The sequence below is a fragment of the Aethalodelphis obliquidens genome, unplaced genomic scaffold (genome assembly GCF_003676395.1).
Source record: "Aethalodelphis obliquidens isolate GAN/ISIS:26980383/991018 unplaced genomic scaffold, ASM367639v1 scaffold53, whole genome shotgun sequence".
Taxonomy (NCBI): domain Eukaryota; kingdom Metazoa; phylum Chordata; class Mammalia; order Artiodactyla; family Delphinidae; genus Aethalodelphis; species Aethalodelphis obliquidens.
This window is the reverse complement of record NW_020837997.1, coordinates 12182649-12206288: the sequence shown is the minus strand read 5'-3', so window position 1 is coordinate 12206288 and position 23640 is coordinate 12182649. Positions and strand designations below refer to the sequence as shown.

Genomic DNA, 23640 nt, shown 5'->3' with positions numbered 1-23640 from the left:
AAGATCCCGCATGCCACGTGGCACGGCCAAATAAAATAAAATAAAATAAAAATTCTCCCAGATTTGCTGGTCTCATTGTGATTACTACTTTTAGCGTACTTGAGAATTACTTTTTCTTGTGGTGATAGGGTACTTTTGATTTTTTGTCCAAAAGTACTTTCTCCTTGATTGAAACCTTGGGTGGGCGGGGACGAGGTCCGGCACACAGAAGGTGTGCTCAGTCGCAAAAGAACCTCTGTAACCCAGCCCCTGTCATCTCTGCATCCATCTCTTCACCCAGTGCTGTGGTCTCAGCCAATGATCCAATGACCACAACATGCCAAGCCTCTGAGCCTTTGCCCAGGCTGTTCCTTCCACCTGGAAAACCCTTCCAGGTGGACTCAGACTCACCTTTCCAGCTCCCACTCCAGATGGGTCTCGTTCTCTCTGCTGGAGCTGGAGCAAAGCACTTCCTGTCTCTGAGCCTCAGTCTCCTCAACTGTAAAATGGGATGAGTCCTTGGTAAGATTAAAAGACATCGTTTCTGCAAAGCCCCTGGCAGGATATTAAGTAGCTCATTAAATCGAGTGGTTAGTACCCCTCCCATGGATTTGGAAAGGCTCAGCTTTGGTGTGGCCATCCCCCCTACTCACACCCCTACTCCAGGATTTTACCCTGGAGCCCATGGTTCCCCATCCCAGCTCTCAGGAATTTTTTCCTTTATGACCTTTGAGGCTTTCACTGGGGTGGGGCAGGGGCCTCAAACTGCTCTGTTTTTTCAGCCAAAGCCACATCATCTCTTAGATCTTATCTCCTCCAGGTCTCACCTCTTTGGTACATTTCTGGGTCCTTGACTGTGTCAGGTCCAATGCGGGGATTTCTCCCTCAACATTCCAACTCAAATCTATTGTGTAACAAGTATTGGTGAGGATGCGCAGAAACAGGAACTCTCACGTGTTGCTGGTGGGAACACAGTTACGAGGACCCAGCAATTCCACTCCTAGGTATGTACCTGAGAGAACTGAAACGGATGTTCAGACAGAAACATGCACACGAATAATTACAGCAGCATGATTCACAATGGCCAAAAGGTGGAACCAAGGGCCCACACACTGGAACATCACTCAGCCATGAAAAGGAGAGAAGCCCTGACAGTCGCTACAACGTGGATGGACCCTGAGAACACGATGCTCAGTGAGAGAAGCCAGACACAGAAGGACACACAGGGTGTGATTCCACCGATGGGAAACGTCCAGAACAGGCCAATCTGCAGAGACAGAGAGTGGATTCATGGTTGTCAGGGGCTGGGGGAGGGGAATGGTGCGGGGGTGACTGCTCATGGGGACGTAGCTTCTTTTTGAGGTGATGAAAACCTTCTGGAACTAGATAGGGGTGATGGTTGCACAACCTTGTGAATGTACTTAATACACTGAATTGTACACTTCGAAATGGTAAAAATGGTGAAATTTATGTTGCATGAATTTTTACCCCAATTGCAAAAATGTGTAATGAATAGTGAGTGTCCTTGAGGGCACAGCCCAGAACCATCTGGTCACTGCTGCGTCCCTGGTGGCCAGCACAGGGTCAGGCACTCAGTAGCCATTCAATAAACGTTTGTTGAATGAATGAATGAATGTGTGAATCAACAAACACAGGCACCGGCTCTTCTTGAGAAAGAACACTCCATTTCTTCAATGTCTGGATGAATCCGTCCGAATCCCGGCCATGGGAATGTCAGACCCTTTTCCTCCCGCACCCCTTCACTCTAAATCCGATTTATCTCTAGCCCAGGCACCCGATCCGGCCAGATGTACTTCGTCTTTTTCGACAAGAGAGGGCAAATGAGGGAGGACCCAGTCCTTTAGCAAGTAAAATTTTTATTAAATAAACTTTCAGTTTCTCCAGACCAAAGAGAGGCGTTTTGGACATGAAGATGAAGTCTGCAGCTTCTCACCTGAAACACGCCACAGTGACAGGGACCTCGAGATTCAAACCAAGTCAACCCAAAGTTCCCTCCAAGTCTTTTTCTCCTCTTTCTTTCTCTCTCTGTGTGCGTGTGTGTGGCGCGGTTTGTCTCCAAAAGTCGGTTTGCAAGTTGAAACTTCATGAAATTACTTGTAGCAGAAATAAAGTACATCGTACAAATCACGTAGGTCTTTGATGTGGAGTATAAAAATGGTATTTACAGCCGGTAAACATGGACCAGAGGACACACGCCACTGCACGCCAGCACGCACTCCTAAGCAGGCCTGGCGGGGGCTGGGCGGGACAGACACGGCCGAGGCCCCGCCACCCCTGAGCACACGCGCACGCACACGCAGACGCACAGGACACAGGCGCACTAGACAGGGTCTCGGAACAATTATCAAACTCTGGAATATCGAAACAGGTTGGTCAGAAGATATTTTTTCTTTTTCTTTTTTTTTTCTTTTTTCTTTTTTTTTTTTGCTATTTTTTTTTTTTTTTGCTATTTCTTTTTTTTTTTTTCTGGGTCGGTCAACACATTTTGGTAGAAACAAAAGGGAATGCTTTGTTTTTCTTTTCAAAAAAAATTTTTTTCTTGAGTTTATGAAGTTCACTGGTGCCTCGTCTGGCGCGAGGCCCCACCGGATGTCCAAAAAACAAAAAACAAAAACAAAAACAAAACCGAACTTGACTCTGTGCTTCAAGGGGGGTTTTCACGGTTTGGGTAGCTATACAGAGGCACCCCACAGGATTTCCCTCCCCACCCCAACTAGGAAACAAAAATCCACTGTCGTTTGATTTTTCCCCCCATTTCTTTTCTTCTTTGTACCTGCTCAGAAAGATTAAAAAAACAAAAAAAACTTTGTAGAGGTATCTCCGGTGAAGGGATGCTGAGCCCGTGCAAGCTGGGCTTGTCCAGTGCACGTGGCGATCTTGGTCATGAGATTGTGAATTCCAGGCTGGTGATCCAAAGGCAGGGAGGGTGGCCGCCTACCCTTGGGAAGGGGCTCCAGGGGTGGGGGGCTCCCCCGACCCTGTCTGTCCCCGACGGAAAGCTAAGGGCTATTGGTCACATGAGTAAGGCTATGACTGGGGAGGGGAGAGGGTGGGAGAGGCCAAGGGGTCTGTTTTGTGCCTACAACTGGGGAAGGCAGGGCCCTGGAACGAAGGGGATGGGGGTTCCAGAAGCTGCAGCTAGGACCAGGGACACTGAAGCCGGCTGAGCCCACAGGCTCGCGAGAATCGTCGATGGCGGGGGGAGGGGGGTGTCAAAAGTCCTGGAGGTATATCGCGTTGGCTGATGATTCCCAGTGCTTGGCCGGCGCCCTGGTCTGACATGACAGCGGGAGGTGGGGGACACTGGGCTGCCCCGCCAGCCTCAGCCCTTCTGAGCGTCCCTGCTGAGTGACCGGCCCAGGGTCACCTTCTCTTGGATGGAAGGAAGTCGGAAAAGTTTGGTCCCTTGATCTATACTCAAAAAATATATATACTGTCTATAGCTCTATATATATATGCATATATATATATAGGAAAAGTTGCGATTTCATTTGGGGAAGCCACAAAGGTTGTGTGTGTGGGAGGAAGGTGGGAGCGAGGAAATCTCCCAGGAGGGGGCAGTGAACCCCTTGGCCCCCAACTCAGGAGTCCCCCGCAGACCATGAAGCCCCCTCCCCATTCCATGTGGCCTTGGGCAGCGTTTCACATTATGGGGAGGGGGTCAGGGGGGAAGGGGGGGGCTGGTGTCCAAACTCAGTTGTAATTTACGTAAAAGTCCTGGATCGGTTGGAAGTGGGAAGGCCCCTCACCTGGCGGAGAAGGGAGGGGCGTTAGGGCGCGGCGCTGGGAGCGGAAGAGTCACGTCGGCCGACAACACCACCTCCCACCCACCCCCCTGCCCTGGCCAGGCTGGGGTCTGGGAACCAAGGGCCCCCACCTTTGCAGAAAGAGTCCATTTCGGGGTCTGGAGGCTGACACACCCGGCTTGGAAGGGACCGAGGGTCGCCAAGCCCGTGTCCTCATCCGGCCACTGGGGACAAACATTTCTTTCTGCCTCCTCTTCCCAGCTCCCTGCCCCTGAAGCTCCACGAAGCGGTTCCCCGCCCCCATTTCTGTTCATTCGTGGTGCTGGAAACAGTGTCTGGCGCACAGTAGGTGCTTAGTGAGGATTTGCTGTCAGCATGTTCAAAGCACGCCGAAATCCTGTTGTTGGCTTCTGGTGGTGGATTTCCGCGAGCGCGCCCCCGACGACCCACGACCCGGTGACTGAACACCCTCGAATCTGTGGGTGCTGCCCCGGCAGGGTCAGGGAGCAGCCCCTCACTGAGCACCTGCTTCGCACCAGACCCCAGAGGAGCCTCTGTGATGATGATGGTGACGGCGGTTAAGAGGAAAATATCAAAACGACTTATCCAGAGCTTTCCAGGTGGCTGGTCCTGGGCTCAGCCGGGAAAACACCGAGTGCCCTGTGACTCCGCCCCGCGACCCCTGGAGGAGGCCACAGGCACGGGCCCATTTCACAGATGAGGCTTGCCAAGGCTTGGGCTCACTTATAAGTTTCCCCATTGGCCCCTGAGGCTCACGGCTCATTCCCCAAAGAAGCGATGAGTTGACAGAGGTGTTCACTCTGATGGCACAAACACTCTTGGGGATTTGCTCATTTGTTCGAGGGGATTTCCGACACACACACCCCGCCGCATGCTGTCGGGTGGGGCAAATATTCCACTCTCCCATCAACCCACTGGGTATGAATTATGCCAAATGAAGAGCTCCCAGAGGGGCCCAGCTGAGAGAACAGATTCTTAGGACAGGACAGAAACACCGCCCCAGAGCCCGCCCCCACCCCAGACCAAGCCCCATCTCTCAGGTGAACTCTTTTTCATCCTTCAAAGCCTTCTCCAGGAAGGATTCCCTAACTACCCTCCCCAACCCCATCCTACTGCTCCGGTTCCAGCCCTGACCATGGGGGTGGGGGGTGGGGGGGGATTGGGGGTGTCTTCGTCCAGCTCTGTCCCCGTCAACCAAACCTGGGGGCTCCTTGTAGCCTCTTGCAGCATCCCCCCAGCCTCGGGAGGGTTTGGAGAATGAGGAGGGGGTGCGGACAAGACCGGGGTGGGGGCGGGAGCAGGGGCGGGGCCGCCTGGCGGCTCACCTGGGCCAAGCCCGCAGCCTCGGGGCGCTGTGGGCCGGTCAGTAGGGGTGTCCCGGATCTTTGGGCCGCTTCAGCTGCACTTTGAGCCTCTTCATGCCGATCTGAAAGCCGTTCATGGCCTGGATGGCGGTCTGCGCGCTGGCCGGGTTGTCAAAGCTCACGAAGCCTGCGGAGACCGGGGTGGACCCACGATGGAGGGCAACGCGGGCGTCCTCTGCTCGCTCCAGCGCTGCAGCCCTGGCTGCCCGGCTCGCGGGGTCCTGGGGGCGGGGGTGTACGCTCGCAGGGGCAGACGGCCCAGGGAGGTGGGAGGGCTTCGCAGAGCACACACAGCAGCCCTGGCCTGGTTCTGACACGCGCTGGGCTTGCGTGCCTGCGGGACGGGGCGCTCACTCCTTACCTGGGCTCTGCTCTGCTGAGACTTCCCAACTGACGTGGGGGACAGGCTGGGTCTCTGGGGGCCCCAGGAGGGCCATGTTCTCCCTCCCCAGACCCCATGCCTGCCTCCTTCGAGGCTCTGGATGCCCACCCTGTGCCTCCTCTGAGATCTCTATCCATCTGGGGTCTTGTCTGCCCATGTGACTGTGTCTGTCTGTCTGTCCTTGTCTCTCTGTTTCTCTGTGTCTTTGTGTGTGTGTGTGTGTGTGTGTGTGTGTGTGTGTGTCTTTGTGTTTCTTCTCTCTGTTCCTCCCTTTCTGTCTCTTCTCTTTTGGTCTCTGTCTCTCTTTCCAGTCCCAGACCCCCCCTCACCCTGGGCCATCAGAAACACTCCAGCATCCCCCCACCCCCACCTTAAGCTTCCACCAGCATGACACTCTCCACCTGGCCCTACTCCTGCCCCTCACATGTTGGTCCTCACAGACTTCCTGTGGGACTGTGCAGAGACCACAGGGGCTGGGGAGGTCCTCCAGGGGGAGAGGACTGCATGTGCGGGCATTTGGGGGCAGGATACCTGAGCTCCATGGGAGAGGCTGGGTGGGAGGTCATGCAGAGAGATGGTGGGGTTTGGGCTGAGGGGTCTGGCTGAGGCCCATGGGGAGCCATAGGGGAATCTGGAGCTGGGGTGGGTGGATGTCTTCACACCACCCACACCTCCCATTACATAGAGGAGGAAACTGAGGCTCAGAGAAGGCATGTGACCCCCTGACTGCTGAATGTGACAGAGTAGGTTTTCCTCAAGAAATTTCCTTCTTCTTCCTGGAAGCAGGATGTAGAGGAAAGAGCCTGGGCACTGGAGGGGGCGGGGGTGTCCCTAACTTGCTGTGTGACCTCAAGCATGTCGCTTGACCATTCTGTGCCTCTCTTTCCTCCCCATGTAAATTGGGACAATTTTTCCCTTTTATGGTTGGATAATGAGTATATACAGGAGGTGCTTAATAAATAGTCAAAAGTCGACCCTTCCAAGAGGACAGGGTGGGTTCAGAGCCCAGATTTTGGAGTCAAACAGACTGGTTCTAACCTAGGTTCTGCCTCTTTGCTGCCGTGTGACTTTGGACAAGTTACGTGCCTCTCTGAGCCTTAATGTCCTCTGTTTCTGGGGACAAGGAAGTTCTCCCCACAGCCCACAAGGCCCTGCACGACCTGCCCCGTCCCCTCCCTGCCCTCCCCCCTCCCTCTCTCCCCCTCGCTCACTCTGCTCCAGCCACACGGGCCTCCTCGCTGTTGCTCCAACATGCCAGGCACTGTCCTGCCCCAGGGCCTTTGCACATGCGGTTCCCTCTGCCTAGAACACTCTTCTCCAGGACACCCCATGGCTGGCTCCTCATCATTCAGGTCTCAGTTGAAGTGTTGCCTCCTCCTTATCAGTCTGTATTTGCTCACCAGTTTTATTTTTGTCTATACCATTTATAACTCCCTGGCCTATATCCTATATTTGTTAATTTCCATCTCCTCCCCCTGGACCTGTGCTTTCCAATTTGGTCGGCAGCCACTGGCCATGGGTGGTTATTTCAACTGAAATTCATTAAAATTAAGTAAAATAAAAAATTCAGTCCTTTGGTCACACTGGCCACATTTCAAGCACTCAGCAGCCACATGGGGGGGTCGGCTCAGACAGCAGAGATGTAGAGCATTTCTGTCATCGGAGAAAGTTCTGCAGGCAGAGTGGCAAGACTGTGAGCTTTCAGAGGGCAGGGATTTTTGTTGGCTTCTTGCACTGCTGTGTGCCAGGCACAATGCTGAGCGGTGGCACACAGTAGGTGTACCATATGTCTATTTGTTGATGAGTAAATGAACAAGGGAGTCTTAGAAATGCTGCATGGTGAGTGCTTGGCACACAGTAGGTGCTTAATAAGTGTTTACTGTGATTATAAATGTGATTCTTTTTTTTTTCTTTTCTTTTTTGGCCACACCGCTCGGCTTATGGGATCTTAATTCCCCCACCAGGGATTGAATCCGGCCCTTGGCAGTGAGAGTATGGAGTCCTAACCACTGGACCTCCAGGGATTCTTTTGGACCAGACCTGTCTCATGGCTGACCACACCCTCCCAACCCCCATTCCAGGGCGAGGGGCGCATGGGACGGGGCTGGCAAGCAGGAGGGGGCACCCGCAGCAGGGACTCACCAAAACATTTGCTCTGGTTGGTGGCCCGATCCATAAACACCTTGGAGGAGATGATATTGCCGAAGGGCAGGAACATCTGCGTCAGCTCCGTGTCTCCAAACTCCTGGGGGAGGTGGTAGATAAACAGGTTACAGCCTTCGGGACCTGTAGGTGGGGGAGAGAAAGACATAAAGCCCCCAAGGAGAGGAGGCGGACCCCCGGGGGAGGGGCACGGGTCCGGAGCCCACATCTGACATCTCCAGCTGTTGGGAGAGGGGTGCCCCGTGACACTCAGAAAGAAGAGGCGTGGAAGTGGCAGGAAGGGGAGGCCGGGAGCCCTAATCCCTTGTCTATAAAATCCCACCCTCAGACACTCCAAACCTCTAACGATCCTCAGGCCCCAGAGAACTTATAAAATTCGTATGATCCCTACCCTCCACACCGAGATAAATTCTTCCATCCCAGACCCCAGATAATCCAAAAATCCCATACAACCCCAACCCCGGGAAATCCCTAAGCCTCAAACTCCTGGTCATTTACAGAAATCAGATCAACTGGGCGTAGGGTATACGGACACTCTGTACTGTCTTTGCAATAACTCCATGATTCTAAAACCGGTTTTAAAATGAAATATGCCTTTTTGAAAGTCTGATGATCACAGAATAAAATCAGACTAGTAATTGCCTGGTCCTAAACCCCAAATATCCAGATATTTTTCAAAACCTTGGACAACCCTCCAAACCTTGGATAATTTTCAAAACCTTGGATAATTTCAAAAATGATGCAAAGATAAAATCAAGTAAAATAGAGATTATTCTCTAGTCCCGAACCCCAGATATCCTGAAACCGCCGGTAATTTTTAAATGATATGCTGTATCAACCAGAAATAATTTTTTAAAGCACAGCTAACCCTCAGAATCATCCTCTCCCCCAGTAATCCCCAGTCATGGCTCATATAAGAACCATAAATAATAATAGCATTTTAAAACCTTGATTATCCAAAGTCATCAACAGTCCTCAAACCTGCCTCTAATCCAAAACCTACAGACAACCTTCTCCCAGGTCCCCCCACAAAAAGGTAGCCCTCAAACCACCGAGAATCCCCCCACCCTCACAATGAATATTCCCCACCCCAGAAAATACAAAATCCAAGATTACACATTCACATCCACATCCACCCTTATCTTCCTGATAGGGACCACAGTTCTGCTAACATGCTTCTGGTTGCTGTCGTCGTTGTTGTTTGTTTTTGTTTGTTTGGCCGTGCCCCGAGACTTGTGGGATCTTAGTTCCTCGACCAGGGATTGAACCTAGGGCCACGGCGGTGAAAGCACCGAATCCTAACCACTGCACCTCCAGGGAATTCCCTAACATGCTTGTTTTTAAAATGCAAGTGTGTTCCCATACAACTGATATGTTATGGAACAGTTTTGAGCAAACAAGAATTTTGTGTTTGTCTGTGTGCTACCTCATCTCCAAGAAACACTAGGTGAATGCAGAAAACCACACGCAGCTGCGCCGAACCTCATAAGAAAGCAAAATGTGCGTGCGCGCGCACGCGCGCACACACACACACACACACACACACACACACAGCTTCAACATCCAACTTTCTCAGTTCTCCAAGTATGTTATGAGCAGGGCCCATCCCCGTCTGGGGTTCCGACTCTCCGTCTGATTTCAGACAAGCCTTTCCATCACTTCAAGGTAACTCACATGCTGCAACCCCTCGGATGCCCCTTCCCCCTGCAAACTTGCGGTCTTTTCCAAGATAAAGTACCAAATTTATTGTACTCTTCGGGTATCTCTAAACTATCTAACACGCATAAAACTGTGCTACTGTTTTCATTAGCATCTTATCTCTTTTCTTTTTTGGCACCTCACAGCCAACGCTTCTGAATGGTGTACCACGACCCCATTTCCCCCACGAGCCTTGTAGTTGGTATTGTGAGGTTCTGCAAACTCAGGTGACTTTCCAGAAAGCATACATCCTGTTACAGCAGCACGGACTGCATCGGGACCAGCTTTTCTCCACTGCACCCTGCCAGTGTTCCCCTTCCTGCAGGCCCAGGGCAAGGGAGAAATTGAACCGAGCCTCACAGAAATCAGTCTGCGGGCCAGGACACCCGCAAGCTTCCCAGGTCGTGGGGCGATTTGGGGCTTTTCTGGTTGGTTGCCTCTCCCCAGCCCCCACCCCCACCCCCACTAGATGGATGAAGGAGAGGAAGGGCCTCCCTGGCTGAGTGCCCACCATGTGTCAGGAACCGCCGCTGCTTACTCCACAGCAAGGGGAGTAAGGTGGTCGCCTGAGTGGCAGATGAGGAAACTGAGGCCCGGAGCAGTGAGGTGCCTTCCTTATGACGCTCACAAGTCAGAACTGGGTGGATTTGAATCCCGGTCCTCCGACTCCAGAATCTAACTCCTCGCCCCCTTGACTTTACTGAGGAAGCCTCATTTGCCCCGAGATACCTCACCATGCCACCCCCTAAATTCTCTCAAAAAAATTTCAGAGAATCATCCCGTTCTGGGTCACTGCTATCCCTACTGGGTCGGGACTAGCCCCATTCCCACTTTCCGGAGGAGGAGACTGAGGCTCAGAGAGGAAGAGTCAGTCGCCCCCTCAAACACCCATGGGCTACGCCGGGGCTTGAACCCAGGTCTGTCCGGACCCCAGGCCGAGCGGTTCCCCGAGGCCAGGCCGAGCCGGGGGTCCTGGAGGTGGAGGGGGGCGGTCAAAGGGCGGGGCTGGCGCCCAGGGGAGGTCGCGGCCCCCTCACCTTCTCGCTGCTGCTGCTGCAGGAGGGGCGGCGGCTGGGGGACGCTGTGCGCGATGGGCGTGATGGCCGCGGTGGGGTACATGGCTGCAGAGACCGGGAGCGAGACACAGGGCGGAGCGGGCGTGAGGCCGGTGGGCAGCCGGTGCGCGTGGGGGCGGGGCTAAGACGTGAGGGGCGGGGTCACAGCTGAGGGTGGGGCCAAGACCGGGTCTAGGGAAGGCGGAGGGGTGTGGTCACATGGGAGAGACGGTCTGAGGGCAAGGCCAAGGACCCGTCTAGGGAAGAAGGAGGGCGCGTGGTCATTCGAGGACGGGTCTGGGAGGGGCGTGGTCGCATTGGAGGGAGGGGCCAAGGCAACAGGGAAGAGCAGAGTGGGCGTGGCCTGGCTGAGGGCGGGGCCAAGGCAGCCTTTAGAAGACAAGCCAGAGATCCGAGCGAGGCCCTGGCAGAGGCGGGGTCAGTCTGGGCAGGACATGAGGGGCGGTACCAAAGGCAGGTTATGAGGGGCAGGGCCAAATGTTGAAGAAAGGCGGGGCGTGGGGGAGGCCAAGAACTGGGATTGGGCCCAAAGTAGGAGGCACAGGCAGAAGAGGGAAGGTAGGATGAGAGGACGGCTCTGAGGGCAGGGACCATATCTAGGTGTGGCTAGGGGCGTGGCGTGGCTAGCCCAGGTAGGACGCCGGGGGCCGAGGGGCAGGGTCACGCGCGGGGCGGGGCCGCAATGCCTCCCTACCTGTGTACTGCTGTACTCCGGAGAAGGCGGGATGAAGGGTCTCGGCCACCGTCGGGCTCTGAGCTGCGGGGCAGACGGAGGGGCTGAGTGGGGCGGGGGCAGCAGAAGTCGTCCATCCACCCCGCAACACCCACCCCCAGCTTCACTTCTGCATAAACGTTTCACAGGTATGGAAACATTTTACAGGTGGGGAAACCAGCTGGCACAGGGCCGCTCAGGTAGGAAATGACAGAAGCCAAACTCGAATCCAGGTTTCTCAGACTCCAGAGAGGTTTAACAATCAACCCCAACTCTCTGTCCCCATCCTGACCCCCCTTGGTCCTCTCTTTTATTCTCTGGATTCTCCAGGACTCCAGGTCTCTGCTTTTGATCACCACCCATCCCCATCCCTTCCCTTTATCCCTCCCCACACCTTGATCATCAGACACCCTATGGATCCCCTACGTGGCTGTGACCTTCCGACGGTCCCTAGGGGAGGACACAGGGGTAGGGGAGAGCTTGTCTAGGCAACCAGAGCTGGAGAGTCTGGGGAAAATTGAGCAAAAAAATCTTGAATGGAGAGAGGTTGCTAGAAGATGGGGTGGTGATGGGGGAGAGGTAAGACAGTAAAGAGGTCGCATGAACGAATTACTTTATAGTGATGGAACAGTTCTGTATGTAGATTGTGGTGGTGGTTACATGAAACTATACCTGTGATAAAATGACACAGAACCACGCACACACACACACACACACACACACACACACAAGTGCCTGTAAATAGTGAAGTCTGAGTAGGCTCTCCAACTCCCGTTGAGTTCATTGTACTGTACCAATGTCAGTTTCCTAGTTTTGACAACATACTGTGGTTACATAAGACGTTAGCATCCAGGGACGCTGGGTGAGGGGTACCAGGACCTCTCTATATTATTTTTGAAACTCCCCGTGAGCGCCAATCATTGCAAGGTAAGAATAAACAAATTCTCAGCGGTGGAAACGCAGATGACATACTTCACCTAAGCAAGGTGTGGGAAGATGTTTGCCTTGAAATTATGGTATAGGGTAGAGGAAAGTGAGACCTCTGCTTCAGGAGGGCAGAGCCCAGCCCAACAAATCAGTGCATGGCCAATATTGAATTAATGAATTAATGAGTGAATGAATGAATATGGGCACTGATATTTTCCCAAATGGTAACGATTACTAATGAAGATTGATGGTGCCATTCTTGGTACCAGGTGACGCGTTAGCATTTTACAGACTGACTGCCTCGTCAGTGCAATCTCATGAGATGACTGATGTTATCCGCCCCATTTCCCAGATGAGCAAACTGAGGCTCAGAGACTTAAAGAAACCTCCCAGGGCCACTGAACTGGAATTCGAACCCAGAAAGGTCTGGATGCAAAGTTTCTATGTTTAACCTCTTTCTCTGTGCCCACAGCTAGTATCTGTTCACCTGAGACTCCCTTTGTCCTGCCCCTTTGTTCCCTGGACACCAAGGCATAGGGACTCATGCTTGTCCCCGGGGACACCCTCCCTGCCTCCTACAACTCTCCTCGGCCCCCGGGGACCACCCGAGTTACCTGGGTAGGGCACAAGGCCATTGGCATATACGGTTTCTAGGGCGGGGTGCCCGCCAGGGAAGGGCACAACACCTGCGAAGCCGTTGGTGATCGGAGCCACAAGGCCGGGCACGGCGGTGGTGCCGAGCAGCGGGGGCGAGTGCAGTCCTGGGGAGCGGAAGAGCGTCACGGGAAGCCTGATCCTGGCCCCGGCCCTGCCCACCCATCCATGGGTCCCTGGCAGACTCTCACCAGAGGCAGGGGCGATGGGTGTGGCGGGCAGCCCGTTAAGGCTGACGGCGCCGATCTGCTGGATGTGGCAGGGTGAGAAGGCCACGCCAGGGCTCAGGTAGCTGCCTGAGGTGGACAGGACCGTTGTCTGCTGCTGCATGAGCTGGGGGTGGAGAGGGAGTCAACGTGCACAGTCAAAGTGGCACCTGACCTGAGATCACGGCTCATGAGGTGGGGGGCGGGTCCTCCAGGAACTAAGGGGTCAGGCCGGGTGTCTTGGCTCAGGTCGGGGTCAGGGATCAGTTAGGAATTGGGGCTCAGCCTGGCATTAAGTCTCAGTGTAGGATCAGGGCCTAGACTAGGTTCCAGGCTCATTTAGGAATGAGAGCTCAGCCAGGGATTAGGGCTCAGTCTAAGATCAGGACTCAGTCTGGGACCAGGGCTCAGCCAATGTTGAACTCACTCAGGGTTGGGTCTCAGCTTGGAGTCAGCCAGGAGGTTTAGCTAGAATTCAGGCTAATCTAGATTTGGGGAACAGCTAGGATCTGGGGGTCAACTAAAGGTTGGATCTTCATTTGATGTTCACGCCGGGTGAGGGTTCAGGCTGGATGTAGGGGTTGAGTCTGGTGTCCTGTCAGTCCAGAGCTGGGGCTCAGCTTGGGCTCGGAGCATAGTCCATGGTTGGGGGCTCAGCTGGGGTTGGGGTCAGGAAGCGGCCTGGATTTGGGGACTCAGCCACAGCCAGAATAAGGCCCTGAGTCAGAAAGACTGGGCCAGAGAAACAGAAAGATGGGCAAAGAGGCAGAAGCCCTAGACCGAGAATAGATGGAGAAAGAGAGTGAGATAGACTGAGCCAGATCCCCAGAGAAGTCTCAGAAGCCCTGCTGGAGACAGAAGTATGTCTGCTGGGGTCACTCACAGCCTGGGCGTAGGCACTGTAGGGGCTGAAGGGCAGGGTGAGGGACGGCGTCAGGATGCCCAGCTGGCCCACCATCTGCTGCATGCGCCGCAGCGTCCGCTCCTTGTCCGTGTCAGCAAACTTGACCACCAGGCTGGAGGAGGCACCCTGCAGGGGCAGCCGCAAGCAGGGAGGGAAAGAAGGGGGGATGTAGCCGGGACTCTGGGGTCCCTTACGAGGGGTGTAGGGGTGTGGATAGCAGCAGCTGTCAGCCCCACCCTCGAAGTCCCAGGTGCCACAGTGAGGACAGTCTGGAGATCAGCATCCCAGGTCTCGCACTTGACCCTGCAGCCCCCTCGTGCGCACAAGTGGGGCGTCCGGGCGCGGGGGGCTGCATCTGGGGCATAGTGAGGACCCTGACTGTCAAACACACTCTCAAAATGGGTGGAGAATCCAACTGCTGGAAGGGAACAATGGGGGCCCGCGTGGAGGACCCTATAGCTGTCACCCATACCTGAGAACAGGTAAGGCTCCAACCATCAGAGAGGTTGAATACCTCCTCTGATGGAGAGCTCACTCTCTGTGCCACCCACCAGCTCCATCACTGGACAGCTCGGAGCAGGAGAAAGCCTGACCTTCGGATGAGCTGACTCCTGCCCCTCTAAGGATTAAAACTGATGCCTGAGGACCCAGAGAGCAATAGAAGGAAGGATCTGAGACTGCCCTGCTCTTCACACCCATTTCCCAGAACAACAGAGGGTGGGTCCCCAAGGCCTGTCTTCCCCGTGGCAGATTTGGACATTTATGTACAGTGATGGTGGCTCCCAGGGCCACTTTCCTGGGAGGCAGGACCACCCCCAACACCTGTGTGGTCCCCTCCAGGCTCTCACTGCTGCAGGCCCACAGGCTCCCGGCTCCAGACTCGTCCCCACTCTGGCCCCACGGGGACATTTTCAAATGACCTGGTCCCTTCCCTCTGGGGCCCCCCATCACCCTAGGAGGAACCCCACGCTTCTCAGCCTTGAACCACAGGCCCCTCCAGCCCCATCTCTCCCTGCTCCTCTGGGGCTCACACACATCTGCACACACTTACACATGCATTCTGCCCACACACTCACCATTGACACTCACACACACACATGCATACACTCCCAAATACGTGCACATATACTCACACACTCACGTGCACACAGTCACACATGTACACACGTGACTGCCTACATTCACATGCATGCTCACTCCTCCACACACAGACATTTGCCTTCACACTCCTACAGATGTACACACGTGCACTAGCTCCCCCCACGTCACCCAGACACACGCTCGCACATAAACACACATGTGCACTCAGATACATACTTGCACACGTGTGCTCACACAAACACACCCACTTAACACACTTGTGCGCATGCAGTCACACGTGTACACATGTGCGTATGCACCAGCGCACACGTGCACACGTATCCATACCCATTACACACACCTCGTGTGCACACTGACACCCACCTACTCACAACCACACGCTCACACACAGACATGCACACGTGCACACGCCAACACACACACTGGCCTGCGCGTACTCGCGTATGGGCAGCCACGTGCTGGCAGGACATCCACACACACTCCACACTTACTTGCAGGCTCACACACACAATCACACACATACACCCACCCATACCACCATCAGAGATTGCGCCTCTTCTCCCCACCATGACCTCTCTGAAGAAGGGCCAGGGGCTACCAGATGGCTGGGATGGTAAGGCCGGGCCCCCTTGCTCCTTTCCCACCCCTACCCCCATCACCCAGGGCAACTCCGACTCACCGGCATGGTCTGGCTGCCATGCAGGGCGTGGATGGCCGCCTGAGCCTCCGTATGGGAGGAGAACTTCACGAAGGCACAGCCTGCTCCGAGAGAAGGGGAACGGGTGAGAGGCCACAGGAGAGGGGCTGACAGCCCTGCACGGCCGGTCAGCGTGGACACAGGCAGCCCAAAAGTCGGATATCCGAGAGACAGCCAGCCATTTGTTCAGACAGACAGCTGGACAAGGAAGGATCAGACAGTAAGACAAGCACACAGCCAGCCAGCCAGATAGCGGTTTGTCCAAGACCTCATCAGAGGGTGTGAGGAGGTGCACAGGTGGAGAGGCAGGCCCTGCCCATTAGAACAAGTGAAGGGGATGGGCTTAGAGAACGCCCGCTAGCCACCAATGCCACGAGATCCAGAGTTGTAATCAGATATGCAGAATTAGAGTGACAAACCATCAGACACAGACACAGAGAGATGCAGTCCTGTGGGCACACTCAGGCAGAGGTACACTCAGACCCAGACAGAAACGCCCATGTGGCCAGAGTTGGATAGATGGGGATGAAAAGTCACCAGGCAAGGGGAGAATCAGGTGGACAGACAACCAGAGACCACCAGACACAGGCAAATCCAGACAGACGGTCATAGGCTACAGTTGCAGACAGAGAGAGGGCTATGGAAGAGCCAGGCAGATTTGGGGTAAGGGGGGGTGAAAATGTTCCGGGACTAGATAGTGGTGACAGTTGCACAGTTTTGTGAATTTTGTGAAGCACCTCACTGTACACTTTAAAAGGGTGAATTTTACAGTATGTGATCATATCTCAATTACAAGAAAAGAGTCAGGCAAATAAACAGTCAGGGACCATCAGATACATTCAGTCCCAGTAAGATAAAGTCGCCAGGGCAGAGACAGGCAAACTGAGACTCAGTCCCAGACAGATGAACCTCAACACGTAGAATCAGGTAGACGGAGACCACCAGGCACATGGATACCCAAACAGAAATAGCCATTTGGACACTCAGAAAGAGTGTCAGAGACTAAGAGACACAGGCGGAGTGATACTCAACCCTAGGTACATGCAGTAACGTGAGTAGACCGGAAAACAAGTTTCTGGAGATCATTAAACAATCATTCCTGCATGGTACAACCATACAGGAACGGTGGAGCAAGTAGGATCAGGCACAGGACATAGGCAAATCCAGACGGCAACAGCCCCATGGACAGAGTCAGGTGGAGACAGGCAGCCCCAGACGGACACGAGCACACGAGTAGGACCGCGTAGGACTGGACAGTCTCTGCTCGCCCCGCCCCCCGGAGCCGGCCCCGCCCTCCCATGTGCCGCTTCCGCCACCTGAGCGAGCCCCACCCTCTTGTGTACCTAGCGGGGCCCCATCCCTCCAGCCCGCTCTCCACGTGCTAGGCCCCGCCCATTGTGGGCCAGCCCCGCCCCACGATCCCGGCCCCGCCCCCTGGATCCCGCCGCGCTCTCCTGTGCCCGCTCCGCCCCGCCCCATCCCTCCAGCCCCGCCCTCCCACAGCCCCGCCCCCAGCAGCCAGCCCCGCGCACGGCCCATCACCTTTGCTGCTGCCGTCGGGCCCCCGGAGCACGGTGCACTCGTCTATGACCCCGAAGGGCTGGAACAGCCGCAGCACGTCCTCCTCTGACTGCTGCTTGTTCAGCATCCCCACAAACAGCTTCCGGTCCCCTGTGGGCGGAGACACCACCTCAGACGAGTCCTAGGCTCCGGGAATTTTCTCCGTCCCTCCAGCAGAGAGTGGAGGTAGCAGGGCGTGGAGCAGGGCGCCTGGACCCCCCCGGGCCCTCTTCTGCGCGTGTGAGGGAGGACACAGCCACGCGCTTTCCCTGCCTAGGTCTCTCCACCTTTTCACGTGCCTGCGAGGTCCCACCTCATGCAGTGCCCCCTGCCTGGAATGCCTCTCTGTCCAACTGCTTCCACCCTCTGGGCAAAACGGCCTCTCCCTCCTATGCACTCAGAGTCCACACATAGTACCAGGGTTAGGAACTGCCTTGCCTGGCCCGGGTCCATGTCTGTCTGTCTGTCTGCCATCTAGATTTTCCAGGCAGGGGTGAGCGCTGAGGGCCCCTGCATCCTCACAGTGCCCAGCAGGGCTCCCTGCCCAACCTTGCCAGGGCTCAGGAGGGGCCAAGCAGTCAACGTCTATTGAATGAATGAACACTGTGTGGGCACAAGACCAGGTGCCTGGGGAGCCTGGGGTTGGCTTGGGGCCTGGCTGCAGGCCTGGCTGGGACCTGCCCAACTCTAAGGCCAGCGGCCAGTCTGGACCAGCCTCTCCCATGTGAGGTACCAGAACTCTGTCCCCCTCTCCCCCCGGGGGAATTGAACTGCTCCCCTGTCATCAGGAACGCGGCAGCTTCCTCTTCCAGGAAGGGTGAGCTTGGTTACTATGGAAACCCGTTCTCTGGCAGCTGTCACTCATAGGGGTGGGAGGGAGGGAGAGACATATGAGGGAGAGAGAGAGGGACAGGGAGAGACTGAGAGACAGAGACAGGCAAAGAGAGACAGTAAGAGGCAAAGAGAGATACACAGAGAAGCACAAAGAGAACCAGAGAGATAGGAGGAGAGAAAAAGATTAGGAGAGAGAAACAGAGATGGAGGGAGAGGGAGAGAAGGAGAGAGAGAATAAGAGACAGAGAGACAGAGATGAAAACACGCAGATCCCCCCCTTCTAGTCCCTGACCCACAGTGGAAGCCAGGCTGGAGAGTGTGAAAACAGGCTCCCATTCCCGATGGGCTTTACCAGGATCCTACACATACACAGAGGTCCTAACAGCCCTACCCACTACAGCACCTCCAAGGCTGGCTGCTCTCCCTCAGCCCCCCATCCACCTGAGATGGGGAGGGGGGTCAAAAATATCCAAGAATGACTAGCCTTGGATCCCACTGGGGACAGCCAAGCATCTCCCCATGGGCACACAGCCACCCAGAGGTCCAGCCTAATGCAGACACAGGGCCCAGCCTGCACACCCACGCGCCCAGCCGGGAACAGTCAAGCACACACGCTTGAACATATACACCCACGCAAAGCCCAGGCACGCAGATGTGCACACAGTCAGGCAGGCACCCCCACTGCACCTGCCAGAAACACACATGCACTTGGGCACACACTCGCATACATCTGCGCACAGCCGTGCCCAGGAAGGCATGCTCATATACACACACCTGCACTTGCTCAGACATGCAAACATGCACACACACGCAGAGCCCAGAAACCAATCCATAGTCTTCAGGGACCCCACCCCCTCTGCGTCTGAAGATCCCCGTTATTGCACCCTGAGATGAGTGGGGTATTTCAAGTTCTAGGGGAAAGCAGCAGGACCTGGCCACACCTCCCACTGCTGGGCCTGTGGCCCTGTGGTTAGGAGGAGGGGACACGGCCTCCCTACTCTCCCACCCCACCCCAGCCTGGGCCTCTGCCTCTCCCACCACCTTTGTGCAAGGATTTCCCTCCTCCCATTCCTCTGCCAACCCGCAGCCTGGTGGCCACGGAGAGATGACAACTACCTCCTCGGCTTTCGCTGTCCGCAGGCTTCACCTGGATTGGCCGTGCCATCTGTGGAGAGAGGGGGGAGGGAGGTCAAGGTGGGCAGTGGGGGTAGCATGGGTGGGAGCTTCACCTGAGCTCTGCTGGGCACTCCTGTCCACCTCCCCAGCCTCAGCATCCCACCAACCTCTGGCAGCAACCAGCACCTCAGTCACACCAAGTGACACATGGTCCCACCTACAGGGCTTTGCTCTTGCTGCCTGGAAAACTCCCACTTTGCCTTCAAAGCCCAGTAACAATAACCCTTCATCCAGGGAGTCTTCTTGCCTCCCCAAGTGTGATAGATTGTTTGCAAAGATGGCCCAACTCCTGCAGTCCCTGTATGTGACGTGATTTTGTGGTTCCTCTCATCAAGAACTGGAGTCTATTTCTCCACCTTTTGCTTTTGAACTTGGCCACGCGACTTGCTCTGACCAAGAGAATGTGGTGGAAGTGAAGTTGTGAGAGTTCCAAGCCTTGCCCTCAAGAGAAGTTGCCTTTTTGGAACCATGGAGGTTGCCAGGTGGACAAATCCAGGTGAGTTACTGGAAGACGGGAGATCTCATGCACAGAGATGCCCTGCTGACACACAACGCATGGAAGTCCTGGCTCAGCTAGCCTCAGTCGAGCCCCAGTTGACTGCAACTGCATGAATGACTCAGGACAAACCAGTAGAACTGCCCAGCTAAGCCCAGCCTGAGCTTGTTAACCAACAGAATCATGAACAAATAAAATGGTTGGGGCAGTTTATTACTCAGCAGTAGCTGACTGATACACCAAGGCAGCTACTTTTAGCCAGCTCCCTGAGCCTCGAGTGGGGGGAACTGTCATACTTCAGTGGACTGGCCTGCAATCTGGACTTATTGTTCTGGACTCTGTCCCCCACTCCCAGCACTGAAAATGGAAGAAACCAGTGAACTGTTCAGTGGAAGAAATCCTTCTCTAATCCCCACTCCTGCAACTTACCCAGCCAGGGTATCAGCTAATGCGAATATTTCAGAACAGATTTGAGGGATGTGGGGTTGGGTGGCATTTGCTTCTCTGTTGATTCTAGGACAGAATCTTCCTCCCAACCCGGTGCCTCTGGTGAACTCCTACTCATCCTTCAAAACCCAGCTCAAAAGTCCCCATGCAGGCAATCCTTCCACCTTTTTGGATCCCTTCCTCCCTCTGCCTCAGGGCAGGAAGTGTCTATGTGTTGCTCTGTTTCCCTCCAGACTGAGACCATAACATCACAACCCCGCCCCTCAGGGCAGGGTACAGGAGAGAATCAGAGGAGTTTGCTGAACTGAACTGACGAGAAGGAAGTGGCCAACACCCACCAGCATAGAAAGGCGCCTGGTCCCTCTGCAGCAGGCCTGGGGTTGGAAAGAGTGCTGGTCCCAGCCCCCCTCCCAGGTCAGACAATCTCGGAGTAGATCCCCACAGCCATTCAGAGGTGCCTGATAAACATGCTTTTAAATCACAGTGCAGCTGCCCAGCAAGCTTTCAGAAAGATGCACAATTTTTACGCTGTTTTACAGATGTCAAAATCAAGGCCTGGAGAGGTTATTTTTCTGCTTCCCTTCCCCTCAGTGAGCCCCTCCCGCTCTGATACCCTCCCTCTTTCTGAGTGTGTGTCTGGGGCACATATGGGCCTCCTCAATGTGAACACAGCCTTGGGAGCCCCAGACCAGAGAGGCTTCTGTTTTCCCCACTTGGCCCCCACTTCCCCCAGCCCAATCTTCCTGCCACCCAGCCACACCCTCAGAGGAACCCTGACCACCTGGGAAAGGCCAAACCACATCCCCCTTCCCCCACCATACACACACACACACACACACACACACACACACACACAGACACACACACACACACACACACCCTGGGCCCTCTTCACCTGGGTGCCACACCCCTCTAGCTGGAGGCGGGAGGGGAGATTATTTCAACCCATGGGACCAGTTTCTGGGCTGAGGGCAGACTGAGGTGGTGAAGGGAGGTGGGGGGGATGGGGCACCTGGGCTCCAGCCTCCCGTTCCCCCACCCCCCCCCCCCCCCCCCCCCGGCCCCCCCCCCCCCCCCCCCCACCCCCAGCACCTTGGACAGATGAGGATGGGGTTGCCATGGCAACGCTGATTCACCACACGGAAGCTGGCAATTGTTGTTGCCATGGAAACCGCCTCTTAGGGGCGAGCCCAGCTCCTGCCTTGCACAAAAGAGATATTTAAATATAATCTTCTGGAGATGGATGAGCCGAGGGAGGGAGCGAGAGAGGGGGACCACAGGGAGGGAACCTGCCCCCATCACGGCATCCTCCATCCCCACCCCATTCTCGCGGCCTGGCTACCTGCTTCCCACCTCCCCCACCCGCTGCAGAGCCTGGGACCTTCCGCCTCCGACTGGGAGGCCTCTTCCCCCTCCTGGGTCAGGTCGGCGGGGGGGTGGGGGGGTGGTCCTGGTCTGGCTCTGAGAAGCCAGGTGGGCAGCCCCTTCCTCTCTAGTCGCCCACTCGAAAGCCAAGGCTGCGAGGCCCGGCCATCCACACCCCGCGGACCCGCGCCTCGCCTTACCCACCGGCCTGCAGACGCGCGCCAGGCTGGCATCCATGTGCCGCCTCCCGCCCGGCTGGCCCTGGGCGCACGGGCGCGCACACGCCGCACGCACACTCGGGTTCCGGGCTCCGCGCCTCGTTCTCCGCGCCCAACGCCCAGGCGATCCGCCCGCCAGAGGCCGGGCCCTGCGCGCGCTGCCCGCCCAAGCCGGGAGGAGGCGTGCCAGGGGAGAGCTGGGTCTCCCCCCCACCCCAACCCGCCCATCTGGCTCTGCCCACCTCCTTCCGGCTCCCTCTCTCCATCTGTCCCACTGAGGTCTTTGCCGAGTGCCCTTCCTCCCTCCTCCACCTTCTCTGGCTCCCCATCACCGCACCCTTTCCCTGACCCTCCCTTCCTCTTTACACTTATTCAACAACATTCCCCTGTGCCTCATGCTGAGTAATTCTGCAGCCTCAGGGAGCACCCCACTAGTCTGGCAGAGGGGGAAACAGAGGCATATGCAGACACTTCCAGACTCATGGGGTCAGGGTTGGGGCAGAGGGAAGGATCAAGTGCTGGGAGAGCCTAGAGCTGAGAACAATGAAGAGCCGAAGGCTATCATCCTGGGGGTGCACTGAAGATGGAAAATCTGCAGTGGGTTTTGAAGTATGAATAGGAGTTGGTGGTGGGGCAGGGGGAGCATGTTGGAGCCATACCTACATCCACTGATTCATTTAATCTCCAAACAACTTTATGAGATGGGAACATGCCCCTTTTACAGATAGCAAATCATAAAGAGAGAGGAGAAAATCAGAAGCAGGGGTCAGACCTACTGCCAGTTTCCTCGGGGGCCTCTGAAGACACAGCCATTCCTCCAGCCAAGGATCAGGTGGGATAGGGCTCTGGGTGGGCATACATTAAGTGGTTGGAATCCAGTTCTTGCTCTGCCACCTAGCTTTTGCTGAGTGACTTCAATCAAGCCATACACCACTGAGAAAACAGGGTCCCGTATGTCTGACCTGTGTGTATTACAGATGGGGAAACTGAGGCCACTGTGGGGAGGAACAGTAGGAGGATTCTTCGGTAGACAGGCTGGGGCCCAAAATATTCTCCTGGATTTGCAAAGCTATGCCTTTAGACGTGGGGCCCCAGGGAAAGCCCCAACTGGGTGGTTTCTGGATGGTGTGGAAGGGAAGGAAGCAAAGTGGACCCCTATCTGGGCCGCCCGGGCTACCATTCCAGCCTCTTCCTCTCCCACCCGAGCCCCAGCCCAACCTCCAGACCAAGCCCCTCTCCTGGTCTAGATTCTGCCTTGGTTCCCTATTGCCCTGGGGGTAGAGTGACAGATCCTCATCCTGGCATTGGAGGCACCTTTACTGCTCAGTCCCAGCCATTCCGGGCCCCTCCTCCTCCCACACCCCGAGGACACAGGGCTGGAATGCGCCCCTGTACACCCCATCCTCGCCCCACAAGCCCCTTGAATGCCACCCACCCCCGAAGCCTTCCCCTCCATCCCCATCTGCTTTGGTTGCTTTGCCCAGGCATTGCCTTGGTGGTGACACATCCCCCAACACACACACCGTCCCTCTTTGGGATGAACTCCTGAAGTCAGGGCTGGGGGGCTCTGGGAACTCCTCCCCAGAAAGACCCAGCATAGGGTCCACAAATGACAACTGAGATGAAACGAGACGAGACCTATGGTTTCCAGACTCCTGTCCTATGGGCAAGAGTGAGGCAGGCATGCTGGGCACAGTGCCCTGCACGGGAAGTAACCCAAGAGCTCGTGCCAGGCATGTCTGCACTGTCCCCATTTCACGGGAGAAAACAGGCTCGGCAAGAGACATGACTGGCCAGAGTCCCACAGCTCGACTTGCCTGGGACCCTGTGTTCATTCACTCAGCATCTATTTGCCAAGTGTGCGCTCAGCATCTGGCCTGTGTCACCTCAAAG

General features: G+C 55.6%; 1 protein-coding gene across 7 annotated transcripts in view; it reads right to left on the bottom strand.

The window, feature by feature from the left end:
• Positions 1-1839: 1839 nt before the first annotated feature.
• The window catches only part of CELF5 (CUGBP Elav-like family member 5), a 49916-nt gene continuing 28115 nt past the window's right edge, over positions 1840-23640 (bottom strand). The window contains exons 1-12 of one of the 7 annotated variants that reach the window (XM_027085550.1): positions 21730-22780; positions 19159-19210; positions 17194-17322; positions 15634-15713; positions 13833-13979; positions 12935-13076; positions 12704-12850; positions 11145-11207; positions 10412-10495; positions 7656-7799; positions 5093-5258; positions 1840-3749 (exon numbers count right to left, since the gene is read on the bottom strand). In XM_027085550.1, the coding sequence (XP_026941351.1) occupies positions 5131-5258; positions 7656-7799; positions 10412-10495; positions 11145-11207; positions 12704-12850; positions 12935-13076; positions 13833-13979; positions 15634-15713; positions 17194-17322; positions 19159-19210; positions 21730-21975 (1362 nt within the window). In that variant the 5' untranslated portion in view covers positions 21976-22780 and the 3' untranslated portion in view covers positions 1840-3749; positions 5093-5130. Of the gene's footprint in view, positions 5259-5781; positions 7185-7655; positions 7800-10411; positions 10496-11144; positions 11208-12703; positions 12851-12934; positions 13077-13832; positions 13980-15633; positions 15714-17193; positions 17323-19158; positions 19211-21729; positions 22783-23640 lie in introns of those variants that run through there. The other 6 variants (XM_027085549.1, XM_027085552.1, XM_027085551.1 and 3 more) reach the window with 6 other exon arrangements.